Genomic DNA, 20,762 nt, shown 5'->3' with positions numbered 1-20,762 from the left:
AGGTTCGAGCCGGCTGAAACGAGATTCCGGCGCGTCGATCCGAAACACGACGTTCCGGAGAGAAAAGAAAAATCCGTTCTAAAGTTAAACAAAAGAAGCAAAAATCGTCGTCTGAAAGAGAATGTTGGTCTCTCGAATGATCAAGCAGCGACTGGTATGCGAACTGGTCGACGAGCTGAAAACGTTTACGGAAGAGTCGCGCGTGATTTCTGCGGTCGGGGTGGTTTCGATTCTCTTCGCAGGGCCGCGGCGTGGCAAATGCGAAAAGTGTTCGCACACCGACGGCGATTACGGCCGATTAGTATCGCAGAATATAAGGCGGCCTGTACGGCGTACGCTCTGTGAACCCACCTTTGCAGTGGCCGAAGGCCTGCGCGACCACGTCCGCCTGATGGCGGCAAGCGTAGAGCCTTAGTTCGCATTCGTTGTCGTATGTCTGTCCGTCGGTACCGCAAACCGGGACCAACGGTATGTCCGATGGACAGGACGACAGACATTCGCAGTGCGGGCCACCGATCTCCGAGCAGTGGGCGCCGGAATAACATTCCAGCTTGTCGCAGGACGTCGGTATCGGCGGTATCGTATCCACTGCAAGCAGACGCGACCATTAACGCCGGAATGCATCGGCTCATCGATTGCTATTAGACCGTAAACTTCGATGCGAGATCATTCCCGCGGGATTTTAGTGCGCGGCACACGTTGCCCGGAACATGATCGCGACGAGAACGCGTTTCATTGTTTTCGGTAAATTCGCAAAAATTGATGCTCCCGATTCTTGGACGAGAATGGACAGATACGATTTGTTCGAGTCTTGCGGCTCGTTAACTGTAAATTTACTATGAATTGGTTGTATTTTTATGAAATTTGTGCCGTTAGATTTACCGTGAATTGATTGTATTTTTATTAAATGTATGCTATTCCATTTAGTCGAGGCTCGCACTTTTAACGTTCGACGAACGGATCCAATAAATGTACGATTATTTTTCCCGATTTTTCTTTCGTTTATTTTGATTTGTCAATTCGATCGTTGCGCTGTCTGTGAGACCGTTCTATTCACGAGATTTCTAATCATTTCTATGATTTTGAATTACTTTGAATTACTTGCTGGATAAAAATGTTTCAGATCACTTTGCAACATATTTTAAGAAGATTTGTTAATTTTTCATTTCTCTGCGTTTGAGAGAAAGTAAAACGATTCGAATCTACCCGGATTACTCTCTATAATAATTATTAGTATTTATTATTAATTGTTATTAATTCGTTAATTAGCAAGGAGCGAAATTCTACGCGATGGCTTAACCCTTTGCACTCGGAACAGATTTTGCAAACATAGACATTTCCTTATATAGAATGGAATTTAAAGAAAAATCATTATACTACTCGGAAGTGTTATGGAAACTGATAAATAAAAGATCTTGTGTTTTTATTTATGCATTTTACGTGATTATAATAAATTAAATAATAATTAATAGATTGTGTCGCCGAATCGGCGACATCCGAGTGCGAAGGGTTAAAGGTTATGTTATCAAATAAATAAATTGCCCTTCATAAATGCGTTGCGCTCCCTCGCGTACAATACCTGGATAACAACCGGTCGGTGTTAATATACTCTTGTGATCAGTGCACATCGTGCACTTGTGGCCAGCCATGTCCGGTTTGCAAATGCAGATGCCCGACATCTGTTCGCAGTCCTCTCTGACGGAGCCGAACAGCGAGCAGCCGCACGCTGAAGCATCGGATAATAATAAATTGTAGAAACTTCACTCGGCGAGAATGGATGTGTGTACAAGATATATTTGCACGTCGAAGTCATCTTTTTACTAGATGCGTACGCTTTTTCTTTGTAATCGAATTCATCCTTTCGCAGGTCGTATTCAACATTTTTCTATCAACTGCACCCTTTTGCAAATTAAATTCATTTTCTGTCTAAACTAAAGTAACAAATTTCAGGACAATTTTACAATGGATTTTTACATTTATTACAATAGCTTAAGGTGTACAAAGCCTAGCTTTGGTGTACAAAAAGGTGAATTTGATTTCCAAAGGGGTGAATTTGACTCGCGAATGGGCGAATTTAATGAAAAAAAGTTGATCCGATCTACAAAAAAGTGGACTTAATTTTAAGAAAGTTGATCTGATTTGCTAAACGGTAAATCGAATTTTATAAAGTTGAAGAATTCAAGAATTTTATAAATGATTGATCTCAATGATTTACCGCGATCGGTGAATTTAATTTAAAAAAAAGACTGCTTCGATTAACAAAAAGGCGAATTTGATTTAAAAAAAAAGAAATAATGAATTTGATTTACATCTGGATCAATTTGATAAAATAGGAAAAATGAACTGAATAAAAAGAAGTGGACGACTTTGAAGTGCACTATACATATAAAAATATAAAACATATGAAAACAGTTTCAAGCTCGAGAACTGCATAAAATGAACTGCATGTTCCGATCGGTTAGAAATTCTTACGTATGCATCCTTGATTGCCCTTGCTGATCTTGGACAGTCCCCAATAGCCCGGCATGCAACTGTTGCATTTCAGGCCACCGACGCCAGGTTTGCACTCGCATTGGCCGGTCTCCGGGTTGCAAGTGTCGGAGACACTGCCCCACCTGTTGCAGTTGCACAAACTTGGGCAACCTGCGCCGTTGGGTCCGCGTGCGGCAGTCTTTCCATCCGGGCAGCATCCGTGCCAGGAGTCCGAGCATTTCACCACTTGGGTTTCTTGAGCTGAGCCCGAAATTTACGTTTAACTCAGGTTCGTCTTATCGGGCGGCGAACGTTCCCTAATTGCAGTCATTTTTCCCTATTCGCGCTCAGATTGCTTACAAAAATGGACAATTTCGGAAGAGGATAAATTTTCTATATTTTTATTATGTCTGTGCTATTAAATTTAATGTACTATTAAATTTGTACTATTAAATTTATGCTATTAAATTTACTATACTATTAAATTTATGCTATTAAATTTACTATACTATTAAATTTATACTATTAAATTTATAGTATTAAATTTACTATACTATTACTAGTATACTAATATATATACTAATTAATTGTATGATAATATGTATACTATTAATAGTATACTATTAATACTATATTATATCATATACTATTTTAATAGCACAGTAAACATAATAGTATAAATTTAATAGTATAATAAATTTCATACTATAAATTTAATAGTATAATAAATTTTATACTATGAATTTAATAGTATAAATTTGCAAGTCTCTGTTCATTTATCTCGCGATCGTCGAATATCCACCGAGTTGTCATAATTATATTATTATCATAGCAAAGCATCGGCCCATTTAGATGTAACGGGAATGAGAAATAGAATCAAATGTTAGCCCGATTAATATCAACGCGTTTATGGGAACAGTGAACAGGTGTTATTGGTTTGCGAACGTTCGCGGGAATTCAATTTGCGTACGCGATCGATTCGGCAAGAAATTTATGTTTTATGGATGTTTGGTGGATGATCGAGTGATTAAACGATTCGTACGGCAACGTGGTATTTCAAACTAGACTGAAAATAGACAATTTGGGAAGAGGAGCTACGATTGTTCGAGCCTTGCGGCCCGTTTTTATAGTTGTTGACAATCGGAAACTATGTGAATTTACTGAATTTTTGTTAAATTTATACTATTAAATTTATTATACTATTAATAGTATTAATATTAGTATTTATACTATTAAATTTATTATACTATTAATAGTATTAATATTAGTATTTATACTATTAAATTTGCTATGCTGTTAATAGTATTTATACTACTATTTATACTATTAAATTTACTATACTATTAATAGTATTTATACTATTAAATTTACTATACTATTAATAGTATTTATACTATTAAATTTACCATACTATTGATAGTATTTATACTATTAAATTTACTATACTATTAACAGTATTTATAATATTAAATTTAATATACTATTAATAGTATTTATACTATTAAATTTGCTATACTATAAATAGTATTTATGCTAGTATTTATACTATTAAATTTGCTATACTATAAGTAGTATTTATACTAATATTTATAGTATTAAATTTACTATACTATAAAGAGTATTTATACTAGTATTTGTAGTATTAAATTTACTATACTATTAATAGTATTTATACTATTAAATTTGCTATACTATAAATAGTATTTATACTAGTATATATACTTTTAAATTCATACTATACTATTAATAATATTTATATTAATATTTATACTAGTATTTCTCCTATTAAATTTAATAGTACAGTAAATTCTTATCCGCAATCTGAGCGCGAATTAGGGCGAAATTACTGTACACGCAACCTTGCCTTATTTCATAACGTGTTCGCTCCGTGTCTATATATATTAATAAACGTCGGATCTTCGCGCGTTCAGAGAATTTACGAAAAAGAGTTCAAAGCCTCCCGTTGAAATCTAGTGTCCGAAAAGGAAACGACGCAGTGCAGTGAAACCGACCTTTTCTGCAGCATCGAGCGATTCGCGTGGTTTGGTGGCAGTAGCTGTTACTTGGGCAGTCTCTTCGTTCTGGTCCGTTTCCGCAATCGTATTCTTTCCCTTCTTCGTCCACGATCGGGGGATCGCCGTTGCAGGGCTTCACTTCCATGCCTGCATCAAAAAGTAGACGTTTGTAAAATATACGGAGTGAAAATAACAATGAAAAAGTCGAAATATAACGAAATAAAAATAAAATTTCAAAACAACTGAAACGAAAGAAAAGTCACATAAATTAAGCACACTCTCAGCCACAAAATTGTCCACGTATCTAATTACGATTCTAATAAAAATAATAAATCCTATTTCGATTCGCTGCAGCATAAAAAACTGTGCCGAGAAGTCTGCGCAGAGAGAGAAATTAAAAATGAAGCGCCACACGAAATCTAAATAACAGTATCAACGGAGTTACACTGTATAAACAATTTAGAAGCATGCTTCTTCACGACAATCCGCTACTCTTACGATAAAAATGATTTCACCTCGAGTCGCTGAATTTTTAAGTAGAGCAATCTAAAACCGACGTCACATTTTATCGCTGCAGCAAAATGCACGATTTTTAAAGCCGCATAAATCCGCAAGAGCGCGCGTTGCCGACTAAAAAGCGGCGAGAACAAAATTTCGCGTAAATATCTAAAAACGTCAGCCGCTTTCGGAGCACCCCTAATAAATAAATAAACAAACGAACAGAGAACAAGGAAGCGGCGTGCACGCGGAAAAGCGTAGAAAGAAAGCATCGGGACCGCGTGTGAATTCGCCTCTAAGGGGTAAGCCGCTCGTGAAGCCATTAGCCAAAAACAGGGAGGGGGGAGGGACACGGTATGAAACAATTAAGCCGGCATGAAAGTAAGTCCGCCCACGGTCGGAGCAATTAGGCGGAGTGCGAGAATCGACGTAAGTTTCCCGGGGGCCGCGGCGAACCTTGGCAAAGTTCGATGGGTCTGGTTCTTAGCTCCTGCTGCCTTTGGCAAGCCTCCATCTTCATGGCGCACAGGGACGGGTAGGTCCTTAGGTCGCTGCCGCAAACCGGTCGCATGTTTTCGGGGGAGATCGAGGCGCAGTCGAACTTGCAGCTACACCTCGGATAGTTGTCCGGGCCCAGCTCGCAGGTAGCCTCGAAGTCGCAGTTGATGTTCTTGCAGTCCTCGCGGCCCTGGGTGTTGGTCACGTCAACTGCAGTGGTGGCCAATCGGACCACAGCGGGCGTCGACATCGTTGCTGTTAGGGACACGGCCAACCGGAGGGATCGAGTTGTTAGTGTTGTTAGAGAGCGCGCGCAGGGCTTTGTCGGCTCGTTAACGGGACGGGTTTTTAAGGGGGGTGCGGTTCCACGGTCGAACGCCGGGTGGACACCGGCCGTGGGATAGGAGGCTTTGCTTTCGCAGTTCTTTCGAGTTAGTGGCGCCTTTGTACCGTTAATAGCCAATTTATATCCGCCGCCTTTTGTTAATGCCTCGCTGCCTACGTAATTCTACACTTTTTGGCCGTTGGCGAACGATGGAATCGCCGGGGAACGATGTTTCGCGTAGGGGTGGCATCGAGTTGGCAAATTCTCCACGATTGACGCACGGATTGGGCAGAAAAATGGACAATTTGAGAAGCGAAGATCGTCGAAGTTATTGTATGTATTAATAAATAGTAAATTTGATATTAATAGTAGTATTTAATATTAGTAGTAAATTTGATAGTATAAATTTAATAGTACAAATTTAATAGTATAAATTTAATAGTATAAATTTAATAGTATAAATTTAATAGTTTAAATTCAATAGTACAAATTTAATAGTATAAATTTAATAGCATAGTAAATAATATAAAGTAAACTAATAAAATAGTATTAAAATAGTATATACTATAAAATAGTATTAAAATATAGCATATACTATAAAATAGTATTAAAATACTATATACTATAAAATAGTATTAAAATAGTATAAACTATAAAATAGTATTAAAATAGTATATCTAAATAGCATAAATTTAATAAAAATTAAGTAAATTTATAATTACAGATTCTCAACAACTATAAAAACAAGCCACAAGGCTCGAATAATGGTATCTCCACTTTCCAAATTGTCCATTTCAGCGTACAATCAGAGCATTAATTACTGAGAATTTCCTGTACTCATTAATTCGGGACAATTTTGCAAAATACCTGACACTGTCTCTAATTATCCAACTAGACTATCATAATTAAAACTTCAATAGAACATATTCACTTCAAGTCCAAATCGAGACCGAAGATCATACTTAAATATCATAACGCACATTTTCGTAAGCCAATTCGATAATTGCACCGTAATTCCTCCATCGGAAACAACGTCGCGACCACCACCAAATTGTTACTTAATATTCCAAGAACGCAATCGAATTAGATTCAATAACAGCGTGTTCCGTTCGTGGTTCTTTTCTCTATGAAATTGCGATAGACCGGAGAAACGCCTGGCGGCGTGCGCGCGAAAGTTGAACGGGAAAGTTTCGTGTTCGAGTTTATTGTAAGACAGTCGGAGAGATTTCGACGGCGGCGGGACGGGGGGTGGTTCTCGGTAAAACGTTGTAGAACGTACTCAATGCTGCCACAGCAAATCGGTCGCCGCAGTCGCCGTAAAATATCACGTGCAAGACCGGCAATTTCGGGTCCCTGCCGCAGGCCGCCTTCTGCAGCTCGCACTCCGAGGGGTAGTTCTTGGCGTCGCTGCCGCACACGGGCTTCTCCGTGATCTCCGGGCATTCTTCCGGGCACACGCACACCCCCGCCATGCAATGCGCCCCGTATTCGCACTCGACGCGGGTGCAGAGTTCTGAAAAGAATACGTTTTGTACCCTTTGTTACGGTCCTGCGATACGGTGTATGATTGTGTTAACCCGCCGTTTGATATCAGAATTTCTCTCTGTTGTTCAAATTCTGGCCCTGCTGCGAGAAAATATTCGGAGGCCTTTCAACAATGCAACGGTTTATTGAAAGCTGTACCAAATGACCTGAATTCTTTTTTATGTGTTACAAAGAACGTTCGAAAATGTTGGAATTTATTAGCAACGTAGCTTTGAACAAATGTCGCAGTGTAAGGGGTTCAACGAGCCATTGTCTTTTTTCGAAGTTCGCATGGAGTAAAAAGTGTGAAAAGTGTAAAAAACAATGTGGAAAAAGTGTAAGAAAATGTAAAGTAATGTAAAATTTATTGATATTGCCGCAAACTTATTTGTAACATTAAAACTTGTATAATTCGTTGAAATTTGGAGACGTTAATTTACGTTTAGAAAATTGTCAGGTTATTTAAAAAAAAATGTAGAAAAAACCGAAAATGTATCGACATTGCGGAAAAGTTATTTCCAACATTAAAATTTGTACCATTCGAGCGAAATTTGGAGACGTTGATTTGCGTTTAGAAAATCCTCAGATTATTTTTAAAAAATGTAGAAAAAACCGAAAATGTATCGACATTGCTGAGAAGTTATTTCCAACATTAAAATTTGTACAATTCGAGCGAAATTTGGAGACGTTGATTTGCGTTTAGAAAATCCTCAGATTATTTTTAAAAAATGTAGAAAAAACCGAAAATGTATGGACATTGCTGAAAAGTTATTTCCAACATTAAAATTTGTACCATTCGAGCGAAATTTGGAGACGTTGATTTACGTTTAGAAAATCGTCTGGTTATTTAAAAAAAAATGTAAAAGAATCTAAAATGCCTTGACATTGCTGAAACCGGATTTCTAACATTAAAAATTTCTACAATTTTCGTAGGAATTTGGAGAGGTTAGTTCACGTTTAGGAAATCGTCGGTAAATAGCATCGCAGCTGTAAGGATCACTGAAAATCGTTGGAAGTAAGAATTCATAGAGGATACAGGGAAGAGAGGAGCTCGTGTATAGTTTATATACGTAGATGCATAGTTTAGATGACTTACCGCAATCTCCTATGTAGCTGACGGAGATCTGGGTCTGAGATTTACATGAAGCTACCTTCATTGAACATTCATTGGCGTAGGTTTTCCCGTCTGAGCCGCATACCTTCTCCGCTTCCGCCGGTTCTTTGCCCTGCAACAAAATAGAAACCGAGAAATTAATACCCGGAGGAACATTTCAACATTCCGTGGATTTTCCTTCGAATAAATATACGATCTGGATCTAGCTCGCTTAAACTTGCTTAAACTTTCGATCACTATGGGCGACTATATTCTTAAAATTACAGGTATTAGTATAGTTATTTAAAATTATTGTCTTGCAACGTCGTATGCGTTAAACGATCGCAAGAAAGGTAGTAATTTAAAGGCAAAAATAAGTTAAAATTTAAAATAATATATATAGATAATATCGGACAGGACGACTGGAAATAGTTGCGCGGTCGACGCGCAACCCCCGCGTAAAGCCACCCCCGCTTTAGAGAATTATTCGACGCGATGCGACGCTTTCTTTCCACTACAGCAAATTCTCCCTAATTAATAATAATAAAATAATCGCGTCTCCTCCTCCAAAATTATCCCTTCTTGTGTACAATCAACTACAGAGAATTTACTATGTTTCGACGTAATAATCGTTCGCCTCGGTTTCCACATCACCATCGTCGTCGCAGCATTTCTTTTTTCAAAAAATAAACTGCGCAATGTTTGCGCGCGATCGGTTCGAATATTTGCGAAAGAAAACAGAAGAAAAACGCGCGAACGTCACGCGTTTCGCACTTGTTGCGTCCGCGGCGTCGCGGCGCGCTGGACCGTCGTCCTGACGCAGGCCGCGGCGTCGCGACGCCGGGGGACGAGCCGGCCCCACCAAGAGCGAGAAAATAATACGGGGCGAGGAGCGAAACTTAATTAGCCCGCCGCGATATACGGCTCGGGTCTCCTTGTTTGCTTATTACACGCGTTTCACGCACGCGTTCCTCGCCGTTCCGCCCGGAGCGTTTCCGGAGCGTTTCCGCGCGAGTGTTTCGTTTCCGTGCAACGAGCAGCGGCCGCGCGCGACCCCGCGCGTTTCCCAATATTCCTGTAACGACGAGATCTCGTCGAATGTAATTGGAATTCGAGGCTGAGCTATTTGCGGCCTTGCTGTCTCCCGAATGGAAGATAACGGCTCTGCAACGGGCCAAAGTGCGCTTCGATCGGCTGCGTACAGGGCTGAGCAAAAGCAGTGGGCACTGTATGAATTATTTCGACTAGCAGCGATCAACCATCAACTGCTTACGAAGCACATTTGTGCTATTTTTCTATAATTTTATTTCTGTTTTTATTTCTTCTATTATTTGATTTTTGTTACTATTTTCTTTGTAATTTTATTTAAGTTATTGTCTTCTTTTCTCTCAGTTTATTCCAGTTATTATTTTCTCTACCATTTTATCTGCGTCGAGGTTATGTCAACCATCATCTCATTTGTGTTATCATTTTCTCTGTTATTTTATTTATGTCATTATTCTATAATTTTATTTCTGCTATCATTTCTTTCATCATTCTATTTGCGCTAATACTAATTCCATAATTTTATTTAAGTTATTATCTTTCTCTGCCATTTTATTCAAGTCATTATTATTATTATTTATTCGTTATTTATTCTTCTACCATCCGTTTGTGTTGTCATTTTTCATTCGCTTTATTTTCTATTGATTTTTATTCACGTCGCTATTTCTTCTATCATTTTATTTATATTCTTCTTTCTTCTATCATTTTATTCGCGTTATTATTTTTTTTACAGCGTTTTACTTACTTTTCACGGAGTCGCTCGCTTTTCACGCGGAAAATTCGCGGCGTGCGAATATGTACCTTTTGCGCGGCGCTGTATATCGGACCCGTTGCGAAACGCTCGCGACGATCGAACGGACGAAAATGATTTGCTCGATTGAAACGACTTGTCGTTCGCGGGCTTGATCGGGAATCCATTATTTGCGAAGCATGTCGAAAGCTTCCGGCGTGTTTTGCCAGCCGCACACGAACAGATTCCGGCGACGCGATCTTCGTCGTCTAACGGCGCCGTGTTTGTCGTGTTAACTACTGTATATCAATGATGCATGCCTGTCGTACTGGATGTGCCAATTTGATACGTTTAGAACCGAACTACCCGCCGTTAGGCGAGCGTACAGTTTCGTTCGAATATTGTGCAAACGAAGCGAAACGGATTATTTCTCTTGTCGGCATGGCTCGCAAAATTCTGTTGGATGTTTCGTGTTTCGGAACGAGTTTTTTCACGTTGGTAAAAAATTGTCCGCATTTTAGACGTATGAAAACATATATATATATAGAGAGAGAACTATATAGATAGAAATAATATACTAATATAATACTAATATACTAATATACTAATATACTAATATACTAATATAATAATATACTAATATACTATCATACTAATATACTAATATACTAATATACTAATATACTAATATACTAATATACTAATATACTAATATATACTAATATATTAATATTAGATATTATAATAGATATACTAATATACTAATATATAATAATATATATAATAATATACTAATATAGAAATTGTTATTCTTTACGTTGACGATTGCAGCAGATTAAAAATAATCTGGAATTCTATTTAAGTGCATATTGTTATATATAATAATATACAGATAATAGTAGTAATAATATCGCCAGCAATAATTGTAATAATAGTAGCAATAATATAGTTAGGAATAATAGTAATAATAGTAGTAATAGTATAGATAATAATAATAGTAATAATAACAGTGTAATAATACACAGATAATAATAGAAATTATTACACAAATAATAATAACGTAGATTACAGATTATTATACAAATAATAACGTAGATTACAGATTATTAAACAAATGATAATAACATAGATTACAGATTATTCCACAAATAACAATAACTTGCAAATCTAAGAATGTCATTAAAAGAAGAAAAATCGCACATTACCATCGTACAATTAATTACTATTTTATAATTATTACTTTATAATATAAATTAATAATTATTTTCAATGGATCCAATCGAATGTTCGACGGCAGCGAACAAAATGGCTGTCCGAGAATTAACGCAACAGCGATTTTGTCCATCGGTAATTACAATTTCGATTGTTCGAACAGTTGCTGCGTCGAAACGCGGCTGGTGCGTACAACGAATCGAAACGCTCAATTGTTCCGGCAAAATTGTTCCGATTGTCCGGCCGGTTTATTCAACAAACAAATCAAATTAAAAGATCTGCCGCGATCAGGGACGATAGAGGTTATGATACGGAGAGAACGGTTGTAGCAAGAAATCGAAGGGGAGCATTCGCCGTGAGTAATTTTAATTACTTTCTCTGTTGGGTCGCGCGCGTCTTTTCTCCTCCCCGTAATTCCGAAGACAATTACGCCGGGGTACGCGAGGGAGGGAGGGGGAGGAACTGTAAGGGCGGCTGGGACGCGCCGATATTCCTCGTTTGCAGTTCAAACAATGCCCCTAACCCCTCGCCTCCTTTCTCCGCGCCCCGATTCGGTACTTTTCGATCCTCTCTACCCGTCTTTGCTCAGAGGTCCCTTCTCGTCCCCGTTTCTTCGCCCCTCGCACCCCCGCCGTCCCGCAGTCGCGGAACGCTGACGCGTCAAATTCGCCGGAACATTGTGCGTCCATGCGAGAAAGATGTAATTTCGCGTTTAAGATGGGAACGCGAGCGACAACCGGCGATCTTATATACCGTGAATTACGCTGATGCATCGCAATCAGCCGGCAACATTTCCTCGTCGGCGCGACGACCTCGCCCGTTGTCGTCGCGCAAGGAACGGAACACGGTGGCGACGTCGATCCGGCTGCGCGAAGCGTAGAGATCTCTGTGGTCAGGCCGAAGTCACGGGTTAAATTGCGTTCCGCGGCGTTTCACGAGATGTCAAGGCGGTCCCTTGCAAACGAGGCGTAGAAATTGCCGGGTCCATTATATCTCGGCACCGGTCCATTAATACTCGGGGATGACGCACGGCGCGCGAAGTTCCGCCGTCGAGAATCACCGGAACTTTCGATCGGAACGAGAAAGGCGAACGATTATTTCGGGAACGTTTCTTGATCACGAGCGTTTCGCGGTTAAACTCGAAATATTCCGACGAGTTTACGATTTTTCCGATACCGTGTTTGACGATTCGACCTCTTTTTAATAACTCTTTTTAATGACGCAGTCGGATCTTTTTTACGCATCGTTTCTCGTCGATGGAACTTTCAATTCCGAGGATATCGGTGTTATTTTCGTCGAAACAGAGATTCTTCGTTCAAAAAGTAACCGGAATTTCTTTAAAGATTGCACGAACGTGTTCCTGAGGTGATTTCAAGTAACTGTTTCCTTTGCGAAAATGCAATCCGAGTCTTCGTTTACGAGTTATCGACGAAAAACAGTGACCAATGAGAGGCGAGCGCTGGAAGTAGAGCTCCTTGCGCTAGGCGGCCGAGCCAATCAGCGGAACTGGGCGTCGACCGCTCGTTGACGCGGCCGCCTCGCGCCAGCCGAGGCTACCATCTCATTGGTCAGCGTTTTTCGTTGATAACTCGTGAACGAAGCCACGGATTCCATTTTCGCTGAGGAAAAAGTGACTTCAAATCACCTCAGGAATACATTAAAAACTTGTTGGAAAAAGCGCACCGAAGCAGATGGGAGCTATTTTGACCGAATAAAGCTCTTCGAAAAGAGGACAAGACGTATCAAATTGTTTTCTAAAAAATTAAACGGAATAAAAGAGCAAGAAAAAGGTCCAACACCGATTCGATAAATATAAAATAAAAATCAATCAATATAAAATTAAAACTACAAACGATATAATTTATATTACATACAATTTATACAATATAACGCAATATAATCCATATTACATATAAAATTAAATCTAAAATAAATACTTAAAAAATTAAAGAAAGAAAGTTAAAATAAAAAATAAATAAAATAAAAAAATCCCAAGTTGGTTGCACCGGTCCAACGATAAAAATTCGATTCCAGTATCTTCCTCAGACTTTTTCGGATCGGAATTTCGGTCGCGAACGCAGTCTGAACACGACCGGCCCTTCCGTCAGCCTGACCAAGCAATTCCGCGGGATCTGGTTGCGCGGCGGCAAGATGGCGGCGCTCGGAATGGCGAAAGGGTTAATACCGTTAAGGGGTTGGTGGGTCGGTTGCGAGCGGTAGCCGTCGTCGTGAACGGGCGCAGCACAGCGTAGTCGAACAAGCGGGAAGGACCGTCCCTTAATGTCAGTCTCCCCGGAGCTTCACGGGGGACGATAGCACGTGCTGCCGCGGACGGTCGTTCCGGTTGATGGTTCCGCGTCGGCCTGTCCCATAACCGTCCTGTAACGTCCCCGTCGCCGTTGAATTTTGGATAGCTCGGAGGGCCGTCGCCTTAGCCACGTCCGACCACTTTTCCGTCCCCCCTCCCCCTCTTAGAAAAAGGAGCATGCACCGGGGAGGGGGGTGGGGGACGGCAGTTTACCCGAACGACCAGCAACGCGGCGACAGCGACAGCGACGGGTGCGACGTCGTCGACGTCTACGTCGACGTCGACGTAGACGGCGGAAGGCGTCGAGGGCCGGGAATTGTTCGTGGTTTTGTCAGCAGGACGTTCCACGAATCCGTGAATTTCTGAAGCGGCGCGTGTCCCAGCCGGACTTCGACGAACTCTCGCCGGATAACGATATCTCCGGGAGGGCCCTGACGTGCTCTCCATTCCCAACGAATATTTGTGCTCGGGGAAATTTTATTCCAACGGACCCGCCGGAACCGTCGCGGATTACACGCGATAAGACCCTCTCCCTCCTCGCTCCGCGCGACTCCTTTTCCTTTTTTCCTTCCTGCTCTCTTTCTCTTATTTTCCTTCCTTTAACTTCCCTACCGAGGAAGCTACTACGGAATTTCCAGGCACCCCTGGGACTCGTCCGGAGGGGCGGTAGTTCCCGTACAACGCCCTCTCTAATCTCCCCGGCTGAACGATGAGCCGCTATCTCGATTTTTAATGTTTTCCTTTCGACGATTGGGGAAACGGGTTTCTTCGCGGACCACGGGTCAAGTAAATATCGTTTTGTGCAAGGGGCGCTTTAGTATTGATGATAGGGGAGAACCGTCGTGAATATTTTCGCGTCCGGTGTTCTACCGTTTCGTATTTTTCCGTAGAAATAAGTGTAAAGAATATGAGAAAGTAACGCGAAATGATGTTGATAAAGAAATTTATAATAATGATCGATTTATTAATATTAATATTAATATTGTAATAATACTGCAATAATATAATGATATAATAGTATTAATATAATAATATTATATATAATATTGATAAATATTATAACAATACTACAATAATATAATAATATTATAATAATATTAATATAATATTGATAAATATTAGTATTATATATAATAATATTATAATAATATTAACATACTATTAATAAATATTAGTATTATAATCGCATCACTTTGATTCAATGAAACAGGATAATATTAATATGATAATAATATTATAATAATATAATAATATTAATATAGCAATAATATTATAATAATATTAATATAATATTGCGATAAAAGAGTACGAAGAACGAAAGCTATCTTCCGTATTATCGAGCTTCGAAAAAGCATCGAAAACTATACAAAAAGGAAGCACGATCTTTCACAGAAGATAATTCGCTTTCTTTTCAAATCTATCCGATGTCCGATAAATCGTTTGCCATTTATCAGCGAGCGTACATTGGTATAAATTTACAGTGGCATCAATCAAAAAGGAAAAAAACGTTAAATAATGACCGTTAATTACGCTATAACGTCGAGCTCGGTGTAATCTATGACCACTCCTTTTACTTAATCATTCTGATAACACCGATATACATACGTGCGCTACGGTGTATACAGGGTGTATTAAAAAAAAATTACAGCAGAATTGCGTTACGAACACGATAGAATGTGCTTAAAAGTGCTAAACGGAAACGTAACTTGTTGTAAGACCGAGTGTGCTCGAGGGAATTGATTTTGATAACTACTCCGATGCGCTTATCGATTCCTGCGAGCAAGTAGAAAATCCCACCGATGGTCAGACCAGACGGTCTTATCTCTATTTACGCTCTGCTCTTTCAATTCAATGTTCGTCGAAAGCACGCGTTTGTTCGAGAATTTAATAGATAAATATTATAGTGAAATTATTATATCGTAGTGAAATATTATTATATATTAGTAGAATATAGTAATAGTTACAGTAAAATATTAATGTATATTAGTAAAATATAATAATAATTACAGTAAAATATTGTGGTTTAATATCATTAATATATAATAACAATTACAGTAAAATATTATGGTTTAATATTATTAGTATATAATTATAATTACTGTAAAATATTATAGTTTAATATTATTAATATATAATATAATAATTGCAGTAAAATATTATGGTTTAATATTATTAATATAGTATAGTCACTAATATAATTGTAATTAAATAGAAAAGTAACAGTAAAATATCATCTTGCTTTAACTGAAAACAAATAAATCACGAGAGTCGTATGAATTAAAAATTCAGTATTAAAATTACAGGATTAAAAATTTCAGTATTAAAATCAGGACTCGCACGAACGAACAAAGTTCAGCTCCGATCCCACCTAGATTCGTTTCAGCGCCTTCGTTTCGGTCGTAACCCGTGATTTCGGGTACACCGTGTATACGAACAGGGCGACAGCTCATCCATCATCGTATGAATATTTTACTTTAGTTTAGCTAACGACGACGGAGGGTTAACGCAAAGATTGGGTGCGAGAACGTGTAGACTGATATCTTTCATGATTCATTATGTTTCGCGTTCCTAATTTCCCTCTTACACACTTCCCAACGGATCGGTTATTCTTCGAACAAGTATATCTTTCTGCTGGTACGGTCAATTCTCCTCATCTTCGGTTATTATAAGTCTTCTTATTACAAGTATTCGGTTATTATAAAAACCGCAATGCGCGACTTGTAATTCTTGTAAAGATGTTCCGCGTTCGGAGCATCTTTATCACGATCAGCTATCTTCTCTTGCCGATGATACGTTCGCTTCGATCGGCACATATTAGCTTAATTGCTTCTCAGTTCCATTCCGGGATTAATTCGACGAGAGTAATCGCGAGTCGGCGCAAAAATTAAGCCGATTTCACAGCTGAACAGCTTCGCGATCAAAGGTTTATTCTTATAATGCGATCGGTTGGCTATCATCGGTCCCGCGGGAAATCATTTTTCTTCTTTACAGGCACAGATATCGAAGTATAATATACATATACTTCGCATAACTGTGCATAACTATACTAAGTGTACTTAGTAATAGTACTGTACTTAGTAATGTAATTACGTAGATGAATATGTTTAAGATGAGATATATTTTCGTGCGTGTCTGACTCCCCTCCCTCCCCAAAAAGGTATATTTGCCATGATCTTTATTATACGAGAAGTTAAAAATGTTTATAATCTATTTAGGATAAAAATGTTCACTTACCGAACTCTCGCACTTGCTGGGACAGACGCATCTCGCTTCCCCAGCACTGTCGGTCTCGCACTTGGCATAGTAGTCGCACTTCTTGTTCTCGCATTCATCTGGGAACAAAGAAGGGAACGATTAGGCGAATCGACGAGAATACCGGAGGCCGGTGCAGTAATTTCTGCGTAATTCGCGCACAGATTGCGTGGAAATATGGTTGACGATGAAAAATTGTTGACAATCGGTATTTATAAATTTAATATAAATTTACTATGATTTTATTAAATTTACGCTATTAAATTTACTGTATATTTATTAAATGTATTATACTCTGAAATTTATACTATTAAATTTATTATACTTTGAAATTTATACTATTAAATTGACTACATTATGAAATAAATACTACTAAATTTACTATACTATGAAATTTATGCTATTAAATTTACTGAACTATGATATTTATACTATTAAATTTATTATATTTTGAAATTTACAGTATTAAATTTACTATACTATGAAATTGATATTATTAAATTTACTATACTATGAAATTTATACTATTAAATTTATTATACTTTGATACTTATAGCATTACATTTACTATACTATTAAATTTACTATTGACAATGTATTTATAAATATATATATATATATATATATATATATATAAATAATATATAAGGCTAATATAATAAACGTATCTCCTGTTCCCAAATTGTCCATTTCTGTGCGCAATCTGGACGCGAATTAGGGGGAGAATTTACTGTAATCGGATCGCAGTCGCGGGCTGCGGACGATTCGCAGCCCGTGTACGAGCGTTTCACAGCGCCTCGGCTGCAGTTTCGCCGAAACGGGACAATCTATCTCCCGGTAATTGGCCGCGAGGGCAAAAAGGCTGGCTGGGTCCGGTCATTCGTCATCCGAGAGTCGGACTCGGTCCGGATCCGTAGATGCCCGCGCGCGATATACCTCCCTCGGCACACCCCTCGCCGGCTAACCCTCGCCTTGCTGAATTGTTTCGGTCGGCGCGGGCTTCTTCCGGTTCCGTGATCCGGGGCATCGACGCTCTACCACAAAAGCGTTGCAACCCTGTTGCAACCGGCAGGCCTGTGCCGCCACCGTCGACGCCGACGTCGACGCCGCGTTGTCGGCCCCTGGCCGACGTTCAAACCGGTATTAATAAAGATTCCCGCGCAAGCCCGGTCGGGCCGCGCTATTTGCATAACTGCATCCGTTTCGAGGGAAATTATCTGGCTGGTTGGGTGCCGGCTGGGTGGCGGCGGTTAAATCCGGCAACAATGCGGGGTCGGGGGCATGCTGGGGGACGCACAGTTTGAGACAGCGAGGTAGGGACGGAGACAGAAAGATAGATAGATAGATAGGTACAGAGAGAGAGAGAGAGAGAGAGAGAGAGAGAGAGAGAGAGAGAGAGGGAAAAGGAGAGAAACAAAAGGGGGGAGAGAGAGAGAGAGAAAGAGGGAACAATTGACAGAGAGACAGAGAATGAAAACCGGCGAAAGAAGCGTGAATGTTATATATATATATGCATTATTGTAAATTATAATCATATTTATTACTGTAATGATATTTATTATCATGAATTGCTGTCATTAGACAGCTGATTTTATGCATTTATGACAGAAAAAATGAGTAAATCGATGTCGAGAGGGTAAACATATTTATTTAGAGAATTTGCAAGCATTATTGTATTATTTGCATCGATCGAAAATATTAGGGACAGGAATAAGTATGACTGTTGCTCTTGTGTTTTGCAATTGATGCAGACAATTTTCGTTTCGCATAACAATTCGCGGTCCAGTAAGAAGAAATATAGCGCAAGGAAGAGAAAAATAAAGCAAGAAAGTGAAAACTAGAGAGAGAGAAAGAGAAAAATGGAGCAGAGATAGAAAACTAGGTAGAGGGGGAGAATAATAGAGCAAGAAAGAAAAAATTAGAGTAAAAAGAGAAAATTAGGAATAGAGAGAGAGAGAGAGAGAGAGAGAGAGAGAGAGAGAGAAATAGCGTAAGAAAGAGAAAATTAGAGAGAGAGAAAAACAAAAATTGAGCAAGAAAGAGGATATAGAGCAGAAAAGAGAAAACTAGAGAGTGAGAATAATAGAGCAAGAAAGAGCAAGAAGAAGCAAACTGGACAGAAAGAGAGATCAAAAGAGCACAATAGAGCTAGAGAGTAGGAACGAAGCAGGATCTACAGCGAAGAAGTTGTCGTTAGAATTCATCGAGTCCCGGGAGAAAAAGGGCGTTAGCTTATTTGCTCTGCCCCAACCCTAAACGACGTGTCGATGATGCTACTAGGGCTGGAGGGTAACAAGCCTCCGCAGCCGAGGATCGAAGACCTCCTGCGAGGCGGAGGGAGGCGAGAGGGGTGGGTTGCCTTCTAGGTTGCTGTGCTCGCGACAAGAGAATCCCGGTGCCTTGCGATCGACGCACACCGAGCCGAGGCAAGCCGAGTCCTAGGCTCTCCGTGTGGCCGCCTGGATCGTCGAGGAGCTGCCGGGATGCAGCTGCATGCATATGCAACGTGCATGCCGCGGGGTAACAACTCATACAATTTCACGGAGCAGAGAAGTCGGCTCGCCCCGCGGTATGCATGGAACCGAATCCCGGCATGGCAGTACGTTTCAGAAGTTTCACGCGATTTTCAAGCATGCAAATTATATCTCGAGGCCTAGGCGACTATTCTAGACCTAATCTTGACTTCTTTGCTAAGATCTTCCGCGAGATATACGGGCCGCTTCTTCGGATCCGCGCGCTGGATTTCGTTGCGGAAGACAGATCGTGCTTCTCGACATTTTCTTTGCGGATCGCGATAGTGTTTTACAGCTTTTAAACACGAAATTGATCGTTTTGTAGATCTCGATCATGGTTTTACGAATGTAATTAAACCAGTCCCAAGTTTAGTTCCTCGTTCTCAATTTTCTAAATTGAATATTACCGGAATTTCTTCCAGAAATGTTCGGAGATCGGAATTGAGAAAAGGCTAAAATAAAAACGATGACTTAAATTTCTTATTTCTAATTTTTTGACACGATTCGAAGGCAATTCAGCAGATCTCACGCACGATTCATACCCAAATAGATCATTTTGTGTCGTCTTTTGTCGAACCTTAGCATCGTCGTGGCAGTAAATCACATAGGCGCAGGACTAGCACAGGGAAATTCGCAGCAACCCGAAATTTGGCATTTCAGGGAGAAATTACTGTACTGTGAAATTATTAATTCGTTCGTCGATCTTCAATGTTTATTTACAAGGTATCATTCTATTTTACGAATCCCAAGCGAATCTCGTTGCAAATAATTTGAGTAGCTTTGTCGAAGCGACGTCGTTTCTAATTTTCTTCCGGAACGGCTTGGAAGCACAGCGACACGACGCGACGGCGTAAAAGTGCTAAACGGCGCTACTAAACAATCACGGCAACACAACAAGCCATTAACGAGTTTCCAAGGATTCGGGAAACTTCGTAAGTCCTTCCGTGCTCTAGATTGCGAACTTTTTGACATTGTTTAATTGGCAATCGAACGATCCGACGCAATTTAATGCTAATAAACCTCTTTACAATAGTTGCCTCGTTACTTCGGCAAAGAATTATGCGTCATAAAAATGCAAATCGATCCCGGCAACAAATTCTCAAGACACAAAGTTCCGTCATCGATCACCATGCAAATACGATTACGGTGTCAAAGGATTCCCGTTCGTTCCATGCAAATTGTTCACGGTGGACCGGTCGCGAATAAAAATCGCGCCACCGTCGCGTCTCCGACGAATTTTTTGTTCATTCTCTTAACGCTAAAATCGAACCGGTTGTA

The 20,762-nt window shown here is 39.6% G+C and overlaps 1 protein-coding gene across 6 annotated transcripts in view; it reads right to left on the bottom strand.

Annotated features, from left to right (window-relative positions):
* The window catches only part of LOC117219778 (agrin), an 846,148-nt gene that overhangs the window by 25,307 nt on the left and 800,079 nt on the right, over positions 1 to 20,762 (bottom strand). For 5 of the 6 annotated variants that reach the window (XM_033469208.2, XM_033469209.2, XM_033469205.2 and 2 more), the window contains 8 exons: positions 16,954 to 17,051; positions 8,429 to 8,558; positions 7,088 to 7,321; positions 5,442 to 5,738; positions 4,485 to 4,634; positions 2,473 to 2,733; positions 1,580 to 1,726; positions 352 to 588 (listed from right to left, as the gene is read on the bottom strand). In XM_033469208.2, the coding sequence (XP_033325099.2) occupies positions 352 to 588; positions 1,580 to 1,726; positions 2,473 to 2,733; positions 4,485 to 4,634; positions 5,442 to 5,738; positions 7,088 to 7,321; positions 8,429 to 8,558; positions 16,954 to 17,051 (1,554 nt within the window). The remainder of the gene's footprint in view (positions 1 to 351; positions 589 to 1,579; positions 1,727 to 2,472; positions 2,734 to 4,484; positions 4,635 to 5,441; positions 5,739 to 7,087; positions 7,322 to 8,428; positions 8,559 to 16,953; positions 17,052 to 20,762) is intronic. The other variant, XM_033469207.2, reaches the window with a different exon arrangement.

Source organism: Megalopta genalis, chromosome 5 (assembly GCF_051020955.1).
Source record: "Megalopta genalis isolate 19385.01 chromosome 5, iyMegGena1_principal, whole genome shotgun sequence".
Lineage (NCBI taxonomy): Eukaryota > Metazoa > Arthropoda > Insecta > Hymenoptera > Halictidae > Megalopta > Megalopta genalis.
This window is presented reverse-complemented; position numbering and strand designations above follow the sequence as displayed.